This window comes from Sitophilus oryzae, unplaced genomic scaffold, assembly GCF_002938485.1.
Source record: "Sitophilus oryzae breed Bouriz unplaced genomic scaffold, Soryzae_2.0 scaffold_1494_pilon_pilon, whole genome shotgun sequence".
Lineage (NCBI taxonomy): Eukaryota > Metazoa > Arthropoda > Insecta > Coleoptera > Curculionidae > Sitophilus > Sitophilus oryzae.
In genome coordinates this window covers 3,745,080-3,769,378 of record NW_022146163.1, presented here as the reverse complement: position 1 = coordinate 3,769,378, position 24,299 = coordinate 3,745,080, and the positions used below count along the sequence as shown (strand labels likewise).

At 32.0% G+C, this 24,299-nt stretch overlaps 1 protein-coding gene across 3 annotated transcripts in view; it reads right to left on the bottom strand.

Annotated features, from left to right (window-relative positions):
* Positions 1-24,299, bottom strand: part of LOC115877518 (dedicator of cytokinesis protein 9) — a 63,547-nt gene that overhangs the window by 9,716 nt on the left and 29,532 nt on the right. For all 3 annotated transcript variants that reach the window (XM_030893729.1, XM_030893730.1, XM_030893731.1), the window contains exons 11-17: positions 21,790-21,936; positions 21,082-21,727; positions 16,248-16,757; positions 8,358-8,624; positions 6,576-6,857; positions 6,306-6,514; positions 1,799-2,561 (exon numbers count right to left, since the gene is read on the bottom strand). In XM_030893729.1, coding sequence (XP_030749589.1) covers positions 1,799-2,561; positions 6,306-6,514; positions 6,576-6,857; positions 8,358-8,624; positions 16,248-16,757; positions 21,082-21,727; positions 21,790-21,936 — 2,824 coding nt within the window. The remainder of the gene's footprint in view (positions 1-1,798; positions 2,562-6,305; positions 6,515-6,575; positions 6,858-8,357; positions 8,625-16,247; positions 16,758-21,081; positions 21,728-21,789; positions 21,937-24,299) is intronic.

The window sequence follows — 24,299 nt, the reverse complement described above, 5'->3', positions numbered from 1 at the left end:
AAGTTTATTATAATGTTTTTCGTAGTCATGTCGTGTCAAGACCTTGAATTTTTACTTCCATCGCGCGTAAAGAAGTTTCACTTCAAAAAAAGTAGCAATCAAAAGGTAAAATTTATTTTATTACATCTATTCAAATAATCAAAAAATAAAAAAGAATCGCATGGATGTTTTCCAAAATATTTAGAATTTTTAAACTTTCAGGCTTCTCTCCTCTGGATGGACCGTCCGAATTTGCAATTTTGCCTGCGATAAAAAGTTGCGAGTAGCAGTTGCGGAAATACTTAAAATGTCAGAGCTTGGGATTTATATTTTCTAGAAAATGCCTCCTTAATACAGCGAATCATTTGCAAAAGAGGAAGAAGGGTATGGATTACTAAAAAGAGAAATGTATTTGGTGCATTTCAGAGTTGCAATCTCACAGAAAACATAAGTCTTTTTTTACTTAAATCATTTTAATGGTTTAAATCATTTGATTTTAAGTCATATATCGAAAGCTTAAGACTTAAAATTTAAGTCATTTACAAAATGACTTGTGATTTAAGTCTTTATTCCGAAATAGAAAAATATTTAAGTCATTAAAAAAGATTTAAATCTTTTTTAATGGTTTAATTTTTTTTCTAAAGTCATTACTTTGACTTAAGTCATTTTACAAAAGATTTAAATCTTTTAAAAGATTTAAGTCTTTTATGAAATTTAAGTCTTTTTAGAAAAGATTTAAGTTTATCTTTGTACCGCTGCTCATAAACGAGAAAGACTGTAACTGTAAAACACACAAAAATAGGACAACCTGTACAAAGTACAACGAAATTTAATTTTATTTAAATTGTTGATGTTTTTATATGTGAATAATGCGTTTATTTTTTATTGTTTATATAATATTTTATTCTAATCTGTATCTATAATAAATTAATATAAATAAAAAAAAATCGGTAATGGGAAATACAAGAAAATTAATATTAACATTTAAAAATAGGTATTTAAATTGAATTCTGGTTGTAATTGAGATTTGGTATATTAATATACGACATAAATTATAGGATTGATTGAGGTATTCAATTATTTTCTGTCACTTCCTGTTTCACCGGAAATGACTTCTATTTTTGATTTTTAAATGGTACCCTAGGTGTTTTGTTACTTTATTCGAAAAAAAAATGACACTCTGAATAGAATGACATATCATATTACGTCAACATTTGACATTTTCGAACATGGTTTATTTGAAATTGCAACATGCGATTCATAACGACAATTTGACTCGAAATACCAAGCGTGTGGTACCAAATTATACGTAAAAAATGCTTTTTCCAAATATGCTAATGAGCCACCCTCGTTCCATTTCAAAAAATTGAGATATGATTAAAATTATGATTTGGGCATCTTTTAACCGGTCAGGACAAGACACGAATAACATTAGACGATCAAATCTATTTTTCCAAGGCTCCTTGATTAAAAATTAGTGTTTTTAACACATCCACGGCACTCTAGAATGAAATTTAAAATTCAATTTTGTTTAAAGCAAAAATGTCAAAAGTTGACATAATATAATACGTCATTCTATTCAGAATGTAATTTTCTATCAAATAAAGTAAAAAAATACCGAGGGTGCCATTTAAAAATCAAAAATTGTAGTCATTTCCGGTGAAACAGGAAGTGGCCGAAAAGAATTGAATACGTCAATCAATCCTAAATTATGTTGTACACTAACATACCAAATCTCGTTTTTTTTATCTGGTAGAATAAAAAAGTTATAGGGGTGAGCCACTTTTGAGATGAACCCAGTAGATATAGTGGTACTTACTTTTAATTATCGTTCTTCTTTTCCACTGCTCTTCCGGACTTCCCCTAGCCTTCCCGTCCTTTGTGAACGGCGTCTCGTACATGAAAGTGAACACGTTATGATTCTGCTCGAATTCGGTTTGCCTGTCTTCGAGAGCGCTCTTCTCCATGTACGGTATCACGTGAGTCACTTGAATGTAGGCGTACTTCGGGTCCAAGTTGCTCTGTACCACCGGCGTCGAATCCTGGATCATCTTAACCGTGTCCGGTCCGAATTTTTCTATATACTGTCTCTCCAGTCGTTCGGATATTTCGCTCAGAGATGTAACTTTGGGTTCTTTATAAACGTACTCTTTACCGTTTTCTTCTTCGAAGTACGATTGGCCGTAAAACCCGACCCTGTAATATCGACCGAGCAGTCTTTTACCGCTTTTATTCACTTCGATAACTTTGTCGTAGTTGTCGGCCAAGTTCTGATAACATTTTTTCAGCTGTTCGTAGTTTCGCTTTTTCTCGTACATCGGAACGACCAACTTGAAGAGTTCGCCAAGAATTTCGTATCTTTCGGCTTTCTGGATGAATTCCGCGCAAGTTTCTAACTGTTCCAGCAGAATAAATTCGGTGTATTGGATGTCTTGTACGCCGGTGTCCAATTTGAGACCTTTCTCGTCCTTGGGAATGTTTGAAGAGATTTTTTCGAACGCTTCTGCTCCCCAGGATTGAGTGCGTTTTAGTTTGAGGTATTCCGCCATTAGAGCTGCGATATGAAGCTGACAACAGGCAGCCTAAAAAATGATATTTTAGATGTTTAAACAAGTTACTTTATTTTGTTAAACAACGGTATATCCTTTGAATAAAATGACTAAGAATTGAGACTAATATTATCTATACGTTGATGCATTAGACGTGGAATCGACATCATAAGCCCCCACTTTTGACAACTTTTTTTGGGGTTTCAATTGACACATTTGAATTTGGCTGAAATTTTGCGAATTTGTTGTGTTTTTTTAACCTTATTTTATATTATTTATTATTTATTCTATAGTTGGTTTTGTTCAGGGGTAGTAAATCTAGAAGGATATATTTGTCAGAACTTAAATTAACAGTGACATTATTGTAAATTCCAGAAAAGACTGTAAAAAAGTTGTGCAGTGTAGAGCTCAAAAATCACTGACAATAATAGCTACTATTCTACTGTATATACTGATTAAGTATAATAACTACGATTAATATGATGCATATTATTATTAGATTGTACAGGGTGTCCCACTAAGAAGAGCTCTCGGCTGTATCTCGGAAAGTATTAGTCCTAGAGCTAGCGAAAAAAAATATTTATAACTAAAGAGAGCATGATAAATTGCTGGAAATTATTTTAGCATTATTAAGTTTGTAGAGCGGCCGCTAGAGGGCGCAACTGCTATTAAAAATAAGGAAAAGGAGTTTTTATACAATTTTGCCTAGATAATGGATACTATAAATAATAGATTCATAATCTTCAGTAATTTTTGCATATTTTTTGTTAGAACCATTTTCCCCTATCTGCTAAAATAAAGTGGTGGGGGAAGGTTAGATCTGTTTTTATTTAAATGTCTTTAACTCCGGACTGGTTGATCGGAATCCAACAAATGAGGGCTCGTTTAAAAGAGCGTTTCTTACTCTATATTATACCATATAAACAATAATAATAAGCTTTTGAACGTAGACGCTAGGGGGCGCTGTCTTACAATTTAACAAAAATTACGCGTTTTTTCGAACAAGTTAAATGCGATAGTATATATAATTTTAGCGGCCCCTAGAGGGCGCAACTGCTATTAAAAATAAGAAAAAGGAGTTTTTACACCATTTTGCGTAGATAACTGATACTATAAATAATAGATTCATAATCTTCAGTAAATTTTGCATATTATTTGTTAGATCCATTTTCCCATATCTGTCAAAATAAAAGTGGTGGGGTAAGGTTAGATCTGTTTTTATTTAAACATTAATAACTCCGGACTGGATGAACGGAATCTAACAAACTGGGGCGCGTTTAAAAGAGCGTTTCTTACTTTACATTATAGAGTATAAACAATAATAATAAGCTTTTCAACGTAGACGCTAGGGGGCGCTGTCTTACAATTTAACAAAAATTACGCGTTTTTTCGAACAAGTTAAATGCGATAGTATATGTAATTTTAGCTGATACTAAAGAGTAATAAAAGTTTAAAAATTCAGCGAAAACCGCATCTTGATACAACCGCGTTTCAGCGAAAACCGAATTTCAAACCAAAGTTATTAGCAAAATCATAACAAATACGGAAATATAAGCTTTTAATTACCTTATCTTTCTAACACGGTATCCCTAGCCCTCTTGATTATGATCATTCTAATAAAAAATAAGATAGAAAAGATTATTTCATTCAAAAAATCGACAATGACCAGAATATCGTAATTCTAGGTGTATTAATATCCAATAATTAAGATATCAATGAAAGTGACTAAGAACCGACACTTCAGTGAATTCATGGTAGACTTTAGAAAAAAGTTGCTTTTAAAGAGATAGTTTAAACTCAAAATATTATTATATCAACAATTTGATAGTCTCAGCAGCGTTTTTTTTATCTTTTGATTGCTTTTCTAAAAATGCTTTTCTTCAAAAGAGAAAAAAAGCTGCTAAGACTATCAAAATGTTGATTTAATAACTCTTTGACGTTTATACTATTACGTCAAAAGCACCTTTTTTCCAAAGCCTACCATGACTTCACTGAGGCGTCGTTTCTGATATTTCTGTCATTGACAGTCTAAATTATTAGATATTAATACATCTGGTATTATCATATTCTGGTATATTGTCGATTTTAAAATAAACTAATCGTTTCTATCTTATTTTTTATTAGAATGGTCATATTCAAGAGGGCTACTGTAATCGTGTTAAAAAAAATAAGGTAATTAAGGGCTTATTTTTTCGTATTTATTATAATTTTGCTAATATTTTCGGTTTGAAAAAGGATATCAAGATGCGGTTATTGCTGACTTTTTAAGCTTTTATTACTCTTTACTATCAGCTAAAATTATATATACTATCGCATTTAATTTTTTTGAAAAAATGCGCAATGTTTGTTAAATTGTAAGACAGCGCCCCCTAGCGTCTACATTCAAAAGCTTATTATTATTGTTTATACTCTATAATGTAAAGTAAGAAACGCTCTTTTAAACGCGCCCCAGTTTGTTAGATTCCGTTCATCCAGTCCGGAGTTATTAATGTTTAAATAAAAACAGATCTAACCTTACCCCACCACTTTTATTTTGACAGATATGGGAAAATGGATCTAACAAATAATATGCAAAATTTACTGAAGATTATGAATCTATTATTTATAGTATCAGTTATCTACGCAAAATGGTGTAAAAACTCCTTTTTCTTATTTTTAATAGCAGTTGCGCCCTCTAGGGGCCGCTCTACAAACTTGAAAACAATTTCCAGCAATTTCTCATGCTGTCTTTAGTTATAAATATTTTTTTCCGCTAGTTCTACGACTAATACTTTCCGAGATACAGCCAAGAGCTTTTCTTAGTGGGACACCCTGTACACTGAGATTTCAAATTCCCAACAAAAAAAAATATAAAAATACTTTCTTTAAATTGCTGATCTGGATATTATTTATTTGAATCCTTCAATTGGGTCGATTTTCCTTATTCATTGTTAATTAGTGCTGATCAATATTGTTGCGATAAATATAATCAGATTAAATCATTTTAAAAACCGGAGTCGGACTTTATTATTATTTAAAAAAAAAAGATTTTAAATAATAATTAAATAGTTTTGTTGTTGTTAAGGTACCCAAAACAAAAAAAAAGTATAAAGGGTGGCAAGAATATTTGTTCTTTTTTTTTGAATCACCAGAATTATTTAATACTTTACTATCAGAATATACACGAAAAAAAATTTTATACCTCGAGCCGGTCTCGAACTCGGACTCCTCGCTTCATAGGCGGAAAATATGCGCGCTGTGCTATGGAGACTTGCTCGATTTATGTTCAATACTAGAATTTAAAGGACTAATAAAAAATATAGGATTTTCTTTCAATGAGCAGTAGTGAACGTAACGTTTACCGGCAGCCAGACGGCCCGCGCGCTGTTCCAGAGAGCATAGTAAAAGATCAAAGAGCCAGATTTCTTAAAATACTTGTTTTCCCGACGTTGATAGCTCTCGTACTATTAAGTATGTCTTCCCTACATTATATTTTTAGACGTTTTAAATAAAATCAGAACGGCACTAATAAACCGGAATTTAAGTCAACCATTTCTAAGTCAGCGTTCCTTTATTTTTATTCCAAATTCCTAATCTTTTTATTCAAAGTTTATCCAGAAGGAGAATATAAGATTTCATCATATAAAAATGTCATGTAAATTCAATTGATCATATAAAAATACAAAATCATCCACTTTTGAATTTGAATGTCAATCATTATTCTTTCACCGGACAGATTATATTATTTGTCTCTATTCAGTAGGGACTTTACTGGGGATTATTAAAATATGTACTTACTTCTGAGAAATTCCCATCTCTAACGTGGTTCCTTGTCATAGTTTCCAACCATGTATGCCTCAATTCTGGTGTAGAAGCGTAAGAATTGGCGAGACTGTGTTGCAGATCTACCAGCATCTCTGGATCTTGATGGTGCTCCCTCATTTGAACAGTTGCCATTAGAACAGTTCTTATCCTTCTAGTAAGGTCCTTTACCTCTGTTGGAAAACCTAAATCACAAAAATTACAATATACAATATCTAAGAACAACTAGGCAGTGGTCATTATTACCTGTACCCTTCATTGCTTTGTCGCTAGAAGCGTAACTGTTAATCAATGACAAACTTTCTTGAAATCTAGCGTTATTTAAACCAATAATATTGCCCAACATCTGCGAAACGGATATGATGACTTGAAGGTGTACCCTGGTCAAACCTTTGCGATTAGTAAATTCAAAATTACTCCTCATTAAGAGATAGAGAAGAGCACATGATTCCTGTCTGATCGATGATATTCTGCTGTTGCAGCATTTGAGGAGCTCATAACAGAGTTTACCACATAAAATTGCATTGCCTACAAAAAACAATTAGACAGTGTTATTTATAGACACGTAATGCTTCGTCTCCACTATGGAGGGTAGAGGTAAAGCTACTGGTTAAATTCAAGAAAAGTATACACTTTTAAAACTAAATCTTAAATAACTTAAAAACGATTTATTTTAGGTATGTATAATCACAAAGTAGCGAATTGAAAAACCTTTTCACTAGTGAAATAAAAAAGTAGATTTCCTTAAAAAAAATATTTATAATTTTTTAATCGCTCAATTCCTTGACAGCTATGGTCAATATTATATGATATTCGAAACATTCAATTTTTGAATTAGATAGCCACATGTCTTCTCTGTATGTCACAGTGGCTGTGGTAATAACTAAATTTGACGTTTAGGCTATACAAATTTTTTTAACAGGCAGTTTTTTTTCCTAAAAAAATATTAATATTTTTTTCTCACAAACGGTTAATGTTAGGTATATAGAGTGTTTGATAACCAAATTCATAAAATTTTACAGATAATTCAAGTATGTAATAAAAAATAGGGGTACTCATTTAAAATAAGAAAGTTCTTGTCAACTTCTGGTATTTCCGGAAGTGCCGCCATACTGAACATATTTTTAATAAATATATATGGGGTGTCCCAGGCTGAGCGTGCATTAGAAGTTTCTAGAGAACTAAAATATCTAGATCGGAAATTTTTTGCACATCATTCTTTCACAACGAGATCTATTGATTAAAAATATTTTCAATATGGTGGCACTTCCGAAAATACCGGAAGTTGACAGCAACTTTCTTATTTTAAATGGGTGCCCCCATTTTTTATTACATACTTAAATTCTCTGTAAAATTTTATGAATTTTGCTATTAAACACTCTATACCTAGCATTAACCGTTTTTCAGAAAAAAATATTTAACATTTTTTGAGGAAAAAAACTGCATGTCAAAAATATGTACAGCCTAAAACGTCAAATTTAGTGATTATTACAGCCACTGTGCCATAAAGAGAAGACATGTGGCTATCTATATCAAAAATAAAATTGTTCGAATGTCATATAATAATGACAGCAGCTGTCATGGAATTGAGCGATTAAATAATGATCATAAGTCATTTTTTTTCAAATGGAAAACCCACTTTTTTATTTCACTAGTGAAAAGGTTTTTCAATTCGTTACTTTTTGACTGTACATGTTCCTATACCTAAAATAAATTGTTTTTAAGTTATTTAAGATTTAGTTTTAAAGCGTATATTTCTCTTGATTTTAACCAGTAGCCTACTATGACTTTAAACGTTAAGTGATGTAAAGCATTAGATCTGACCATGTCACATTGTGTCATTTGTTCAAAAAGCATGTTATCGATCATTATTTCCAAGCCAACTTTGCGCTGTTTTTTTTTCGATCATACGGTATTTTATTAATAAAAAAACGTTTTATTCTATTGTTACACTGAAGAACATCTCAAAATAATAAAATATTTTTAAAAATGTTCGAATTTGACAGTCAAATAAAAATAACTACTTACCCTGGAAGAGTACAGCTGAATAATTATTAATAAAAGCTCGCAACGCTGCAAAAACGTGTTTAAACAGACTTTCGCTCTGTCCTATTTGTATCATCGAGAGAAATATATCAAAGATTTTCTTCATTACTTCACTATCTCCACCTCCAGCCATCAGTTTCTTTTTAAATTGCATCGAGTAAAGACCAATGCAATCCAAAGCAATCAGACCTACTTCAGACGCCATATGTTGTTCCAGGATAGCTTGTTGTTTTTTATGAATTTCGTTATCTTTAAAGAGAAAAAAATACATAATAAAAACCAGTACAATTTTTAAAGTACCAAAATACCTGGGCGTCATTAAAGCTATTTAATAAAATAAAATTAACTAAGACAATTCTTCTTCTAATGGTGCGCCCAGACCTGACGAGCCGAGCGCGAGACAAGAGCAAGACAAGAGCGAGGCAAGAGCGAGACATTTTTTATCCATTTTTTGACGCAAGCCACGAGACAAACGAGTTAGATCATAGTGAAAGGAAGCCAAACACATATTAAATTGTAACTGAATATAACAAACGATGGCCAAATAATAACGCATACAGTAATACATTTTTGTATCATTAACATGGTATTTAGTTTGTCGTATTTTATTCATCGTCAGTTTTTTTTCTATTTGGCTGTTTTCCCCTTTATCCATTCATTTGTTTCGAGACACGACGTTTTTTAACGTTTTTAGAACAAAATGTTAAATACAGAAGTTATTGGGAAGGTTAAGAAGCACATTTTAACATTACTGTAGAGTATACAGGTCAAAAAAGTGTTGCGGATATCACATATACCGGGTGCGTCTCAAAAGTGGCTCACCCCTATAACTTTTTATTTTTTCAGTTAAAAAAAAGAGATTTGGTATGTTAGTATATGACATAAATTAGGATTGATTGACGTATTCAGTTGTTTTCGGTCACTTCCTGTTTCACCGGAAATTACTACAACTTTTGATTTTTAAATGGCACCCTCGGTATTTTTTTACTTTATTTGATAGAAAATAACAATCTGAATAGAATGACATATCATATGTTAACTTTTGACATTTTCGCATATGGTTTATTTGAAATTATAACTTGCTGTTCGTAACGAAAATTTGACTCGAAATACCAAGTGTGTGGTATCAAATTATTCGTAAAAAAATGCTTTTTCCAAATAAGCTAATGAGCCACCCACGTTCCATTTGAAAAAATTGAGATATGATTAAAAATACGATATGAGCATTTTTTAACTGGCCAGGGTAAGACACTAAAAACATTAGACGATCAAATCTATTTTTCCAAGACCCCTTGATTAAGAATTAGTGTTTTTAACATAGCCATGGCACTCGATTGAATTTTAAAATACGATTTTTTATTAAACGAGAACGTCAAAAGTTGACATATGATATGTCATTATATTCAGAATGTCATTTTCTATCGAATAAAGTAAAAAAATACCGAGGTTGCTATTTAAAAATCAAAAGTTGTAGGCATTTCCGGTGAAATAGGAAGTGACCAAAAACAATTGAATACGTCAATCAGTCCTAATTTATGTCATATACTAATATACCAAATCTCGTTTTTTTATCTGAAAAAATAAAAAAGTTATAGGGGTTGGGCCACTTTTGAGACGCACCCGGTATTTTCTAATGGGAATAATTTTTTACTTTATTATTAGATTCTAAGTACAATTCGGTAACTTTTTTTGCATATGATATTATATATCTAAAATGAATAGATTTAGTAATAATTCAATTTGTTTAAAGAAATGTTAGATTTCGGTACGGTAAAAATTATCAGTGACGCAAAATTTGTAGATTCTAGCAGATAAAATTATAATACATACGGCGTACCATTTAAAAATTTGAGATTACTTAATTTTAAATAGTCAAAATTCATAAATCAGAGCTAAAATCTCGCAGTCGAGCGAGCCTACCAAAGACAAGTCCAGACTTAGTTGCGAGCTTTCTTTGATCTCGGCCGTCGAAAAACCGACAGGGGACGGGTAGCAACGAGGCTCCGTGGGCTGTCTCGCGAGGCGTTCGCGAGGCTCTCGCGAATTTGGAATGTCTCGCGCTCGGCTCCTCAGGTCTGGACGCACCATAAGTGAAACTTCTTTACGCGCGCTGGGAGTAAAAATTCAAGGCCATGTCACACAAGCGCGAGACGAAAAGTGGTAAGATACATTCAGGCTTAAAGAGTCGAGCGTCGCGTCGCGTTTGTGTCGCAGTTTTTTAAAATATATCAAAATAAAATTAACCGGCCACTTACCCAAAACACATTAATCCATATTTTGCCTAAAAACATTCATGGCGATTCCAACCGCCAACACTAAGCCACATACGGAAGAAACAACCAAGTGTTGGCGGTTGGAATCGCCATGAATGTTTTTAGGCAAAATATGGATTAATGTGTTTTGGGTAAGTGGCCAGTTAATTTTATTTTGATATTTTTTAAAAAACTGCTTCTCCTATAGTGCCTGAAGAAGCGACAATAAAGTCGCGAAACGTCGCAAAAACATTGTTTCCTTTCGAGCCTTCCCAAACACCCACGATTTTTTTCGTTCTGCGTACTAAATATTCTAATAATTTCGTGTAAAGTCTAGCAAAATTCTAGTAATATTTTCTAGTTTTTTAGAAAATCTCTAGTAAAAATCTATTAAAAAAATGCAAGACTTGTGAGAGTCTTGCAGCAAGACCAGTACTAAGACCAAGACTGGACCCTGGTGCAAGATCAAGACCAGTTTAGTTTGAATACCAAGACCAAAACTACTTATTAGCGGAAAAACCAAGACCAAGGGAGTCCTGGTCTTGGTTTAGCATTTGCTCATCACTATAGTGAAAATTATTAATATATTTTCAAATATCGTGTCGTCTCTATCTGGAAGTTATGGTAACGAAATGAAATAAAATATGAATACTGTTTAATATTCATTCAGTGTTTTACTGTTTTTTGTTTTCCTATTTTTATGTGTAAAGTTGCCTTTGGTTATTGTACGTGTTGGACGACCTTAAAAGTCTGTCTGTCAAGAAAAAGACGAAAGAAGATGGCGGAACAATAAAGTTGTCAGTAATACGTCCGCTGTTTTCATACAAGTTTTTAATTGCAATAGTAATACCTCTGAGTAATACCCTTGTATATGAATTTTTAAAGTAGCTCAACCTAAGACGTTTATGGATGTAAAGCACCAGATGGCGGGGCGTATTTCACAGTCTTTTACTAGAGAAAAATATTTTTTGTTACTCTGAATTTTGAAGCGGCCAATAAAAACAGAGAAAATAAAAATCGATAATTTTCGGACTGTGCCAATTGGTTACTAATCGACCAGATACTTTTTGTCTATTAGATATGCTATAAAAGCTGGTAATTATACAATTCGACCATTGTAAATACCCGACAAATTCCGCAAGGCCGACGAGGTCGATGTTTTTCACTGATAAGAAAAAAAAATGTTTGTTTAGATAATTTTCGAGATATTTTTTCTTTCTGAATGCACATTTTAAAGTATTTTATATTCTTTGTCCGCTTGATCTATTATACTGGTCGCACGTATCGAAGTTTTATTTCTTGTAGTTTTAAAATATTTTCTTGTTTCTTTGTAGTTGTAATGTAAAATTAGATTAATTTATTAAGTTTGATTATAATGTTTAGTGTAGACTACCAGAAGAAATTTAGTAGTGTTTTTATATTTTATTTTGAAGTTAAGTAGTAGGTGAAGGGGTAATTTGGTTAATTTTTCTTTATGTTTGATTAATTAATAAGTTTGATAATTTGTTTAGTGTAGAATACAAGAAGTAGTTTGTGTAGTGTTCTTGTAAGAGATTATATTCATTTATTTTGTAGTTGAGTAGAAGGTGAAGGTATTTGGGTATTTTTTTCTTTTTGTTTTTCTTCTAATAATTATTGTAGTAGTTCTTTTAAATATTGTGATAGATACATTATAATCTTCCTTCTACTTTTCTGGTAGTTGAATATACGAAAAAAATCTGATCAAATTTATTTTAAATGAAATTAATCTAGTCTTATTAATTAATCAAATTAAACTAGTCAAATAATATTAATTGCAATCAATTATTAAAAAATATTAATTATTTTGGAAAATAACTTTTGAAATGGAGTATTATTGATAAAATTTAGCCAATTTTTTTTACCCAGTAGCGTATTTCAATATGATCTTATCATTTATCACTGTATAATAACTTTGTTGTGGCAGAAAAATATACCAGTTAGTTTCAAAATATTATTTTTTTTTCAAACGTCACAAAAGTATTAATTTTTGCGACGTGATTGACAATATAAAAAAGTCATTTTAACGCCTAGGCATAAAAGTAAAGCACTTTACGCCTAAGCATAAAAGTATGAAAATATATTATTAAAATGACATAAGTCTCAAATTCAACGAGCCGTAACCATAGTTTCTCGATATATAATTACTCATGGTACAAAGAAAACTTGAAAACAAGGTATGGTCGATAGCGTCTCCAATTTCGTTCAGTTTGCGCATATCGCCTGTGACGTCATATGCCATACAACAAAATATCCGTATTGTTCAATTGCCACTAATAAAAAAAGACCTAAAATAGTGAAGAATTAAATAACCCCTAAAGTTATGTAAAATCATCGAGCTGGACATTTGAAAAGTTATGACACATTATACACATTTATTATGAGTCATCTGTTTGAAAATTTGAAATTGGCGCGTGGAGCTTGTCGACCAATATTGCCGTTTATCACCTGTGACGTGGTGACCAACCTGCGCAATATCATACCTTGTTTTTTTTGTATCATGATAATTACTTACAAGGTATGAGTTTTAAATATTTTTATATTATTTGGAATGTTTGAAATTGTTTAAAACATTATTTGTGGCGTTTGAAAAAAATAGCATGTTCTATTCGGAGTAAAAATGACTTTTATGCTTCGGCTGTATGTCAAACCTACAGTCTCGCCACGAAAAGTGTCATTTTTACTCCTAATAAAACAATATACTAGAAAGTTTTATGGTTTAACGTGCTTTGTGAGTTAAAACATAATGATATTTTCAGTTTTTATAATTCTTGATCGAAAATAAACCGCGTCAGCGATGGCTATGAAATGAAGATCGCTGTCATTTTATATGTAAATTTATGTGGGAAATGTCGTCGACCGTCGGAAATGTCGTCGATCGTCATTTCCCTGCCAACTGGGCGCCGTTTTTTTTTTCAAATGGTACAAAGTTAAAGCAAACTTTACTCTGACCATGTTTTACGCTAAGAAAGATTTATTTCGTGTAATAAAGATTTAAATGGTGTATTAAGTACATAATATTTATTTAAATGTCAAATAATATTATTGAAACAAGTGCCAAGTTTTATTTTTAATTAAGAAAAAAAAATAATCAAGAATGTATAAACGTTTTGTTTTCAAAAAAAAAATTATCTTAAATTCGTAAAACCTCAATTTAGAATAAAATGATCGAAGAATGAAATAAAATTAATAGCCCTGGGTCAAATCGAAATAAAGTGTCTGTAACGTTTTTTAAATATTAATAATTACCAGTAATTAGCATTAATGTACCAACATATTCAAAATTGTTATTTCTTTGTTAAATACGGTTTAGAATCCTTAAAATAACAGCAAAAATAATCGAAAATCAACAATGAAATAATAGTTTTATTTAAATTTCTTAATCAGCTGAGCCCTATTATAGTTCGCAAAAATCCGAGCTATATTATTACATTACTCTGAGGGAAATACCGCAAATAATCGATATTTTTGACTCCGCCCCTAATCACATGCTTCATTCCTTTAAAGCTTTACGATTTGTTCACCAGAGGCAGCACATTTTGTCGAGAGGTTGACCAACTTTAAGAATATATAAACAAGGGTAATACTATCAACAAAGAAAAAGTTCAATCTTCAACAAATACAATAAAGTAAAATTAAATAAAATAATAAGAGTTAGAAAAAAGAAAAAAGTTATGGTTATGTTTACGCGTACGTGTCGAAATGGAATCAATTCACTTAACTTAAATTAGACCGTTCAGGCAGACAGCGTCGCGTTTGGCGTTGCGTTGGCGTCCGCTGAGCGTCGGGGTCAAGTTCAATGGGGCGGACGCGACAGTAATTGTATAGTAATTATTAGCGATGGGAACTATCGAATGGTTTCATTCGAATAAAATCATTCATTCATTTGTATACTAAAGCATATGTGACAACTTCGCCGTGCGACTAAATGGTTATCGTTAAGCCACCACTATCGAATGCTTTTGATAAATGAAATTTAGTATTCGTTTGATTTTTGTGTGCGTCAGTGCATTATTAGTTCTTCCAAATTTTTATAACTTGCCTTCTAAATACTGTGCTATTTTGGCGTTTATTAAAATATTTAAAATACTAAAGTAGTAGTGTTTTTTTTTTAAATTGACGATTGTGTGCGTGTGCAGGTGGTCAAAATTTTACCGAAAATTTGTGTGGTTTTCCGATCTTTCAATTATTTAATTTTATGCGGTATATGGTCTATTTTTTTAATGGGAAATTTTGAGAAGTAACAATTTTTAAGAGAGGTGAACTTCAATTAATTTTAAAAATACGTATGTATTTGTATTTTAGATGTTTCAGTAATATGAATTAGTTGAACTTAATAATCATATTTAAGTAATGTGGTAATGTGGTTATCGAAGTCAAATTTTGGGATGAGAAAATTAAATTGATTGATTAAAGTTTTACACGTGCCAATTTAAAAAAAAGTTAACGATATTTGTATTTTGTTTATGCTAATTCTCTTACATGTAGATTTTTGCGAAGAAATATTTCATTTATTTTTTAAAGTAAATGCCAGTAAAAGCAAATATTATTTTTAAATACTAATACAAAGTAATAAAAAGTAATACACATATATAATTTTGATTTCTCATTTTTCATTTATATTTTTCTTCTATTACACTGCATGCTTAGAAAATTAATAAATGTTTATATTTCATGATTTTAAAATTTGTTGTTAATATAACAAATTAGTTCTGTAATTATTATTATTTAATAAACCAACGTTGCCAAAAAATTTAGAGACTATATTATTTTTAAATAGGATCTAATATAAATAATTTTGACTTCTAATTTGTTGTTTATATTTTGCTACTACTTAAAAAAATGTTTATATTAAATGATTTTAAATTTTGGTGTTAATAGGTATAACAAATTATTACTGTTGTTATTATTTATTAAACCAGTTTTGCTTAAAAACATTAAAAATAATTTGCCCACATCCAAAATAAAAAATATTATTGAAGTGTAACAACAGAATATTAATAAAAAAAATGCAAAATATATAGTCATACTATCCCTAACTAACTATAATACCAAAGAATAATATTCTTTGCTAATACCAACTAATACGAATATACGGCAACAGCGCCGTTCATAATGTATTTTCTGTGTAAATACTAGCACCTTAATAAAAAAAAATAATGTGTCCTTATCTTTATCTGACTCAAAATCAAAGATGCCGGCTTTTTTGATACCATTGCCACCGACCGCCGCCGACCGCTTTCGGGTCTCTAGGAAAGTTTCTACGTCGCCGGGCGACAACTAAAATCCAGTTTATATTTTATTATAATCGATCCTGACGAATAAATGAATTTTACAAATGAATGAATTTTATAAATGAATGGTTTTTGCTGCCGAATTAATATATTTCAAGGCAGATGACGCATCTATTCGATATTTTTATTCGAATAGTTTTCGACGAATGTTTTCTTACTAGCTATCGAATTATTCGAATGAATTGCAACTGAGTCTATCGAATGTTTCGATAGTATTCATTCGATAGTTCCCACTACTAGTAATTATTAAATGTTTAGCAATTTGACACAAGGTACCTTATTAACAACAAAAATGTATTCTCTCTTACCTCCGCTAGCTAAATTTTCCCTAGTCGTATGTATAACAAGCGTACTGGTATTCTCGTGATTAATCTCCGATGGATTCATTCTAGCCGGCAGCGTATGAGCCTTCTTAGACTTCGTTTTGATATTTTCAGTCTCTTGTACCTTTACCACAGTGATATTTCTTTTTCCCACGTATTTGAAGAAATGCAGGCACACTTCCAAAATGCTGAAAAAGCTCACCACGTCTGACTCTGGAAATGACTGCCACCACAGTATTAGCTGTTCGTCGTTCAAGTATTTGACGACAAACAAAAATATGAGGAGGACGTCCTTAACTTCTTGAGGTTGTAGTTTGTCGTATCTTGTCATGTGACTAGAGATGCTACGATCGTGGGATTTAAAATGGTCTCCATTTGTGTTTTTTAGTACGTCTTCTCGAATAATTGTTGTATCCTGAGATATCGTAGATTTGTCGTCGCCTGAGAGTGCGGATATGTCGGAGTCGATGCTTAGAGAATTTCCATTTACTAAAGCTGTAAAAAAATGTAAATTCAAAAAATGTGTCTAAAATGTTTAAAAATTTGTTATATTAACTAATAAAAACTCCTATTATAGTCTGTGAAACGAATAACTTTGATTTTGACAGTTCTCGCGGGCTTTTCTAGTGTAAATTTTATTAGGTTAGCAACTTGCGGCCATGCTGATGCAATGCCGTCTCTAATAGAACAGCCTCGGAGCGAAATTTATGACGTCACGCTAGTTAGATAATACGGATTAATTATGTTGTAGAATACATGGAAAACATAATTATTCCTCGTATATGTAATTTTTTGGATTATATTCGACACTATTTTTTTCATATGACACAACACTGATGAAGGTTAGTTATAAATTAATAGTTAATAGAAGGTTAGTTATAAATTAATAGTTAAACGTTAGTTATAACGTTTTTTTAAACCAAAAAAAAATAATGAAAAATAGATCGATTTTCAAACACCAAAATTTAAAATATATTAATTTACCCATTATCTTATGTACCTATTTATTATTTGTATATTGTAAAACATTTGCTGGATTTTTATGGTCCATAGTTTATTAGCCAAAGTATTTATTACTATAAATAGGTATATTGTATTTATTAACTGTATACTATGTATATTTCATGTAAACTATATCATTTTTAAAGTACAAACCAAAAATACGAGGAATAATTATGTTTTCCATGTATTCTACAACATATTTTTATTAATCCGTGGTATCTAACTAGCGTGACGTCATAAATCTCGCTCCAAGGCTGTTCTATTAGAGACGGCATTGGTCTGATATTTAGAAATGCCAAAGGCTGATGACATTTTACTTTTGCCAGTTATGACATTTCGCGTTGATTTTGCAAGAAGAGGAAGAACTGTCACTTGTTTTATTATTTTCCTTTTCTATTTCACGAAAGTAAAAAGAGTTACCTATCTGATTCGTTCAGGCACTCATTTTAAAGAATATCAGTAACTTTTTGGACAGAGGGATTTTATATTTGCCATGTTGGTAAAAAATAACGGTCAAAATTCAAAGTTATTCATTTTGTAGACTATACGTGCTGGTTTTTAATATACAGGGTGGTCCGAACTGTATTCCGGAAACTTCGGCAGCATATTCTACAGATAAAAATAAGTAAAAAACCTCGTATAAATGTATGTCCTAAAATGCTTAGTTTCGGAGATAGCGATAGAGGGTGTAGAAGTTTCATATTTATTTCGATTTTTTCCAAATAATTTCTGAAATAACGTCAATATTTAGATAAAAATTGGTGTGTGGGAGTTTTTGACATGAAAAATTTGATTTTGATATCAATATGACTCCTACTTGTAGAGGGCGCCACCTACATGTGTTTTAACTGTTTTAAAGAGTAATAACTTTTCGTCCGTACCTGTATAAAACTACTGAGTGAAAGAATATATATTTCCGTGATTTTTTACGTAAAAAATGTCTCTTGGTAAAAACCTCTACGAACAACCGTTCTCAAGAGATTTAGAATGGAAATAGTCAATACATGTCATTAGATAAACATGTTGAGTAGATAGTTGTTTGACTGAAATGATTAATTTGAGAATTTTTTATTTTTTTAAATTAATCATAAAATTTTCTTGGGTAAAAAATGATAAAAAGCATAAAAAACAGTTTTTGTTGAACTTTTGGCACAAAAACATTTCAAATTTATGATTTCAGTCTAATAACTATTTAGTCAACGCATGTTTAATTTATGCCAATGATGAGAGGTAATGATAATTTCGATTCCAAATATCTCGAAAACCATTACTCGAAGCGATTTTTACCAAGTAACCTTTTTTACGTGAAAAACGTAGCGAATGTATATTTTTTAACTAAATAGTTTTATACAGGTACGGACGAAAAGTTATTACTCTTCAAAACGGCTAAAACACGTGTAGGTAGCGCCCTCTACAAGTAGGAGTCAAATTGACATCAAAATCAATTTTCTCATGTCAAAAAACTTCCGGACACCGTTATTTCAGAAATTATTTGGGAAAAAAATCGAAATAAAAATGAAACTTCTACACCCTGTATCTCCGAAACTAATCATTTTAGGACATCATTTATAGGAACTTTTTTACATATTTTTATTTGCAGAATATGCTGCCGAAGTTCCTGGAATACAGTTCGGACCACGGTGCTTCAAAAGGCATGTGCCATCTTCCGTGGGAAAATTCCTCACGTAAAAATAAGATTTATTTTTCATATCAATATAGGTCCGATTCAGCTTTTCTTCGTAGCTACAGGGGTAGTAAATAAACAAACGTTACATAGTTCCAAAAATGTGTTCTTTCGCCATCATTTTAGTTATTCCAAAAGCTGCATTTTTGCTTTATATGAGTTTTACGATAAAACGCAAGGCTGTCGAGTTATTTATAAAAAATGGCAGAAAAATATGCAGTTCTTAGATGAAAAATCAACATTTTCAATCCTAAATAACTCGGAAAATATTAATTTTCTGCAAAAATATTATAGAGCATTTTTTGCTTAGAATTCATCCCTTTATTGATTGTTGTAATTAAAATGGGTGATTTATTTTTCACCCCCAAGGTGAGAGCACACATCGCTACTATGTAACTTTTGTTTCTTACATACAGGTTGTTAATTTGTTTATTACTCGCGGCAAGAGCTTTATGATTAAAATATGGCAACCTCGGTCCGCTCGTCGAGAGACGACGCGACGGGACGAGTCGGCAGCTTAGCTTAGTACTCATTTGGAATGTAGGCAGTGTTGCCACTCTGTTCCCCAATAAGTAACCGTCCAGTTAACAATCTGTATGTCTCTATTCACTGTTAAAATTTCACGTCAATCGGTGCGGGTGTCAAGAATACGGAGGTAATACCCTATTTTTATCCTCGCTTACCGGCCTATGACTTTTTTCTCTTGTTAGCACAGTTATACCGATTAAAACTCTACGGAACTCAGTTTTCACCTTTTCGATAAATTATAGGATAACCGAGATAAGAGGGAGTCGAAAAATGCAAAATATTCAAATTCGCCCTGTAGTTCAGAAACTAAGAGGGTTAGGACAAATATGTGCGTAGCAACTTTAGTTTCATAAAAAGTAATCAAAGTGATGTGAAAACTGCATCCTTGTAATTCTACTAATAAACGAGAAACCCCATAAAACACACGAAACTAGGACACCCTGTAACATGCATTAACAACTTTGAATAAGAAGACTAAGGAAGGAGCATATCAAAAATCTTAGGTTCACCGCGATGGGACTCAAATATGGCCGACTTAAATTCCGGTTTATCAGTGCCGTTCTAATTTTATTTAAAAAATGTAAAACTATGATGTAGAGTAGACGTGGGGTAGACTCAATATTTTTTTTTATTTTACGTTGTGAATAAATGTTGTAAAATTGTTATAAAATATTATTATAATAAAAATAGATAAGTTTTAATAATTATTTATTAACACAAACATCCGATACGCTACTTACTGAAGCAGATAAGTCAAATTGACGTATCTAAATTCTTTGACATCTAATCTTTGACAAGTAGTAAATAAAAGTAAAAATGCAAGAAAAAATATATAATTAGTTAATTTAAGTGAGTTTCATAAATGATCGGTTTACTACACGTATATATATTATATAGTCACTTACTAGCGAAAAGTTGTTCCATTATTTCACTCGATTTTTGCCGAGATCTACCGCACGCTACACAACCAACTACTTTAGAGCCTTTTTCGATAAATCGCGATAGCGTCACTGTTAATTTAAGTTCTGCCACAATTTCCATCTAGATTTACTACCTTTATACAACTATCAGTAGTAGAATAAATAATAAATAACATAAAATAAGCTCCGTAATTTCCGCAAAATTCTCCGCAAAATTAATAGATGTCGTTAAAAGAGTGGCAAGTCTGAAGTGGCAATGGATAGGACATGTGGCAAGACAGGATCCAGACCGATGGCCCCAAAAAGTAATCCTATGGAGACCTAGGGGAACATCAAGAAGTGTGGGCCGACCAAAAAAGAGATGGGTCGATGACGTCAGGGCAGTGGCGGGAAGACAATGGATAATATTGGCTAGAGATCGCGAAGCATGGAAAAACCTAGAAGAGGCCTATATCCAACACTGGATGGAACCAGGCTGAGAAAGAAGAAGCTCCGTAAAGACTGACAGATCCACAAAATTTCAAATCAAATTCAAATGTATCAAATGAATCGTCATACAGAACTGTCAAGGATCCCCACCCTAGAGTCCTTTTTCCGCCGACCATGCACGAATACATGGATAGCATTATGCTCCTTCCTTAGTCTTCTTATTCAAAAATCTACAATAATAAAACTTTATACTTACACTGGCCCGCAATAGCATCAAGAAACGCAGAATTTCTTATGTGCATCGGGCTATCCTTATCCAAATGCAGGGTGAACCTATGACTCCGCGGCGTACACTCGCTAGCCGAACTTTTCCCGAACAAATACGAACTGCTCGACGACATCCTGTTGATCACACTGTCCCCGCCCCCTTCCTCTGGCTGTTCTTCCACAGCCAGCCTGTTAATATTCTCTATCGCTATCACTAACCAAGGCAGGTAAATCAGCGCTATCCTGCCCATCTGACCCTTGTTCTGAAACCGATCGTCTAGCTCGTGTTTGGCGATGAGGTTCCTGAGACAACCTAGTGCTATCCTTCTGACGTAGGTAACCTCGTTGAGCGACGTCTTGATTTCCTGCAACAGTAAAGCTACGAGAAAGTGGTGTTTACAGAAATCTTCCGATAGTGTTAGTTCGTCCATAGGATCCGGAGAACGATTTCTGGGACTCAGTTTGGATTGCTGAATGGGAAGGTTGAATGATACGAAATGTTCGTGATTACATATGACTTCCAAAAAGGAAAATTTGTGTTCTTGTAAGACTCGGGGGTCGCCGGGATGGAATTTGTCCATGTAGTACTTGATTAGTTTAAAAACGAATCCTCTATCTATTAAAGACATACACCTCTAAAACAACGAGAAACACATAAAGGGGATGAACGGGAATGGTTTAAACGGTGTAAACTTACCTTAAAAAAATTGGCTAGGTTTTTGTTCAGTTCTTTAGTTTCTAGGATCATATCTTTATATTTGTTTAAAATATACGATATGAGAATTTGACTAAGGTTCTCTAATTGACCACAATAGTCGGCGGAAAATCTTTCGTGTCTATGCATCTAAAAAACAATTTACCTAACTTAGTTCATCAATATATGGTATACAGGGTCCGGCAATAGTGCGTCGGGCATCTGTAGCTCCTAGAATAAAAAATTTGGTAATTTTGTTCAAGTGCAAATCTAAAGTATGTTCTAGGATGTATTTCAGGAAAATATTTTAACTTCTATAGGGTGGCTCAAAAAGTGTGAGTGGATCGGAATGATTTTTTTAAATGGAACACCCTGTATATTATTGCATTTTTGGCTTCTTTTTAGATCACTTTACATAATCCTAAGATATGAGTAAATATATTTCGCTAGGTTCAGAGGTATTAATAAATAAATAAAAAATATACATTTTTCAGGCTTTCTGAAAAAAAAAATATTAAAAGTACAGGAACTGTCCTGAAATCAAAACTATATTAAGTATTTGATTTAGAAGGTCTGTACTTACTTTGCTGTAAATATGTTAATCGTAAATCATACAGGATGTTCAACATTTTATGCCAAACCTTCTAAAATATAAAATAATTTTTCTTCGTTTTTTTTAAATGGAACACCCTATACATTATTTTTTCAATAGATGGAGAATTAAAAAATGAACATTTTTTGTATTTATAGTATTTCAAAATTTTTAACCGTTTGGCAGATATTCGTTATTTTATATTTTGTTTTTTACCATTGAGAGAACCATATAAAATAATACTGCGTGTATCTGCGAAACCGTTAAAAGTTTTGAAATACTTTAAATATAAAAAATGTTAATTTTTTAATTCTCCATCTAATAAAAAATAATATACAGGGTGTTCCGTTAAAAAAAAAAAACAAAGAAATATAAGTTTATATTTTAGAAAGTTTGGCGTAGAATTTTGAACATCCTGTATGATTTAAGATTACGATATTTACAGCAAAGTAAGTATAGACCATCTAAATTAAATATCTAGTATAGTTCTGATTTCAGGACAGTTCTGGTATTTGTAATATTTTTTTAATGAAGGTTGAAAAATATATTTTTTTATTTATTTATTAATAGCTCTGAAACTATCAAAATATATTTATTCATATCTTAAGATTATGTAAAGTCAAAATGCAATAACATACAGGGTTTTTAAAAAAAATCATCTTGATCTTTTTCACTGAAACTTTTTTCAGCCACCCTGTAGAAGTTAAAATATTTTCCAGAAATACATCCTAGTACATACTTGTAGAATGTAGAATGTTTAAGAGGGGAGTTAGTCACCGCGACCTTAAAGATCTATTGTGTGTTCCCCTTTCTTGAGCTATAACCAGTTATAACTCATCATACAGTCTCAAGGCTTTAACAAAAGCCAGTATCTGAGACGGCTCCATAGAGGCCAGCTCTCCATCCTTGACATCAGCCGTACCAAAGTTCATGGCACGAATGGTCGTCGTCTCGGCGCACTCAGTGATGAGGTGTTCTAGTACATACTTTAGATTTCCACTTAAACAAAATTCCTAAACTTTTTATTCTCGGAGCTACAGATGCCCGACGCACTATTGCCGGACTCTGTATAACTAATAAATACACAGGCTTTCTCAACTAAGAAGACTCAATTCATCTTTTGCTCAAAAAGAAAAAGAGTTCTTATTTTCTTTAAAAACAAAATTAACTAAAAAATATAACAAAAAATTATTGGACTATAATAATTTACAAAAGATTCAAAAAAGGCGTTAAAGTAGCCTCTGAAATGACAATCGTTGATAATTTCTATCAAGACCGACCTCTATACGTCATTTGATATGCCATAAGTCAAAATTTTCAAAAAGTAATACATTATTTAATTTAGAAAAATAAACATCCAGCATGAAATAAAGGGTGGCGCCTCCCATAGACGCGGAGGCTCCAAGGAGAACGGTAGTTTATATTGAAATGAAATTTTGGCAGTATATGTAGGTTAATCGAAAGCATTTTATAAAAATATATGGAGTTATACAGGGTGTCCACAAAAAAAGTTACACATCAAAATTGTGTTTTTTGTAATGGAACACACTATACATGGTGTCCCAGAAATGAGTGCAGATATTTTAAGGGGTGGTAGATCTGGTCAAAAGAAACATATTTTCTCTTTACCATTTTACCATCCCGGTAAACGAATTTCCAGGGGAGTGAACAGTGGCACTCAAAAGTTTTTCAACATTTTCCGGAAAATGTCAAAAAAAATATAAAATTTTCAACATTTTTTTCGCAAAAAAAACCTCATAGGCGTGTTTCTGGGGTTGAACTATACTACCAGTTAAATATTTGCACTCATTTCTGGGACACCCTGTATATTAATTGATTATCGGATTCTACGGGAAAAATAAAGGTGAGTTTTATTAAGTACATGACTAAAATATAAGGTTTTTGACATATTTAACATTTT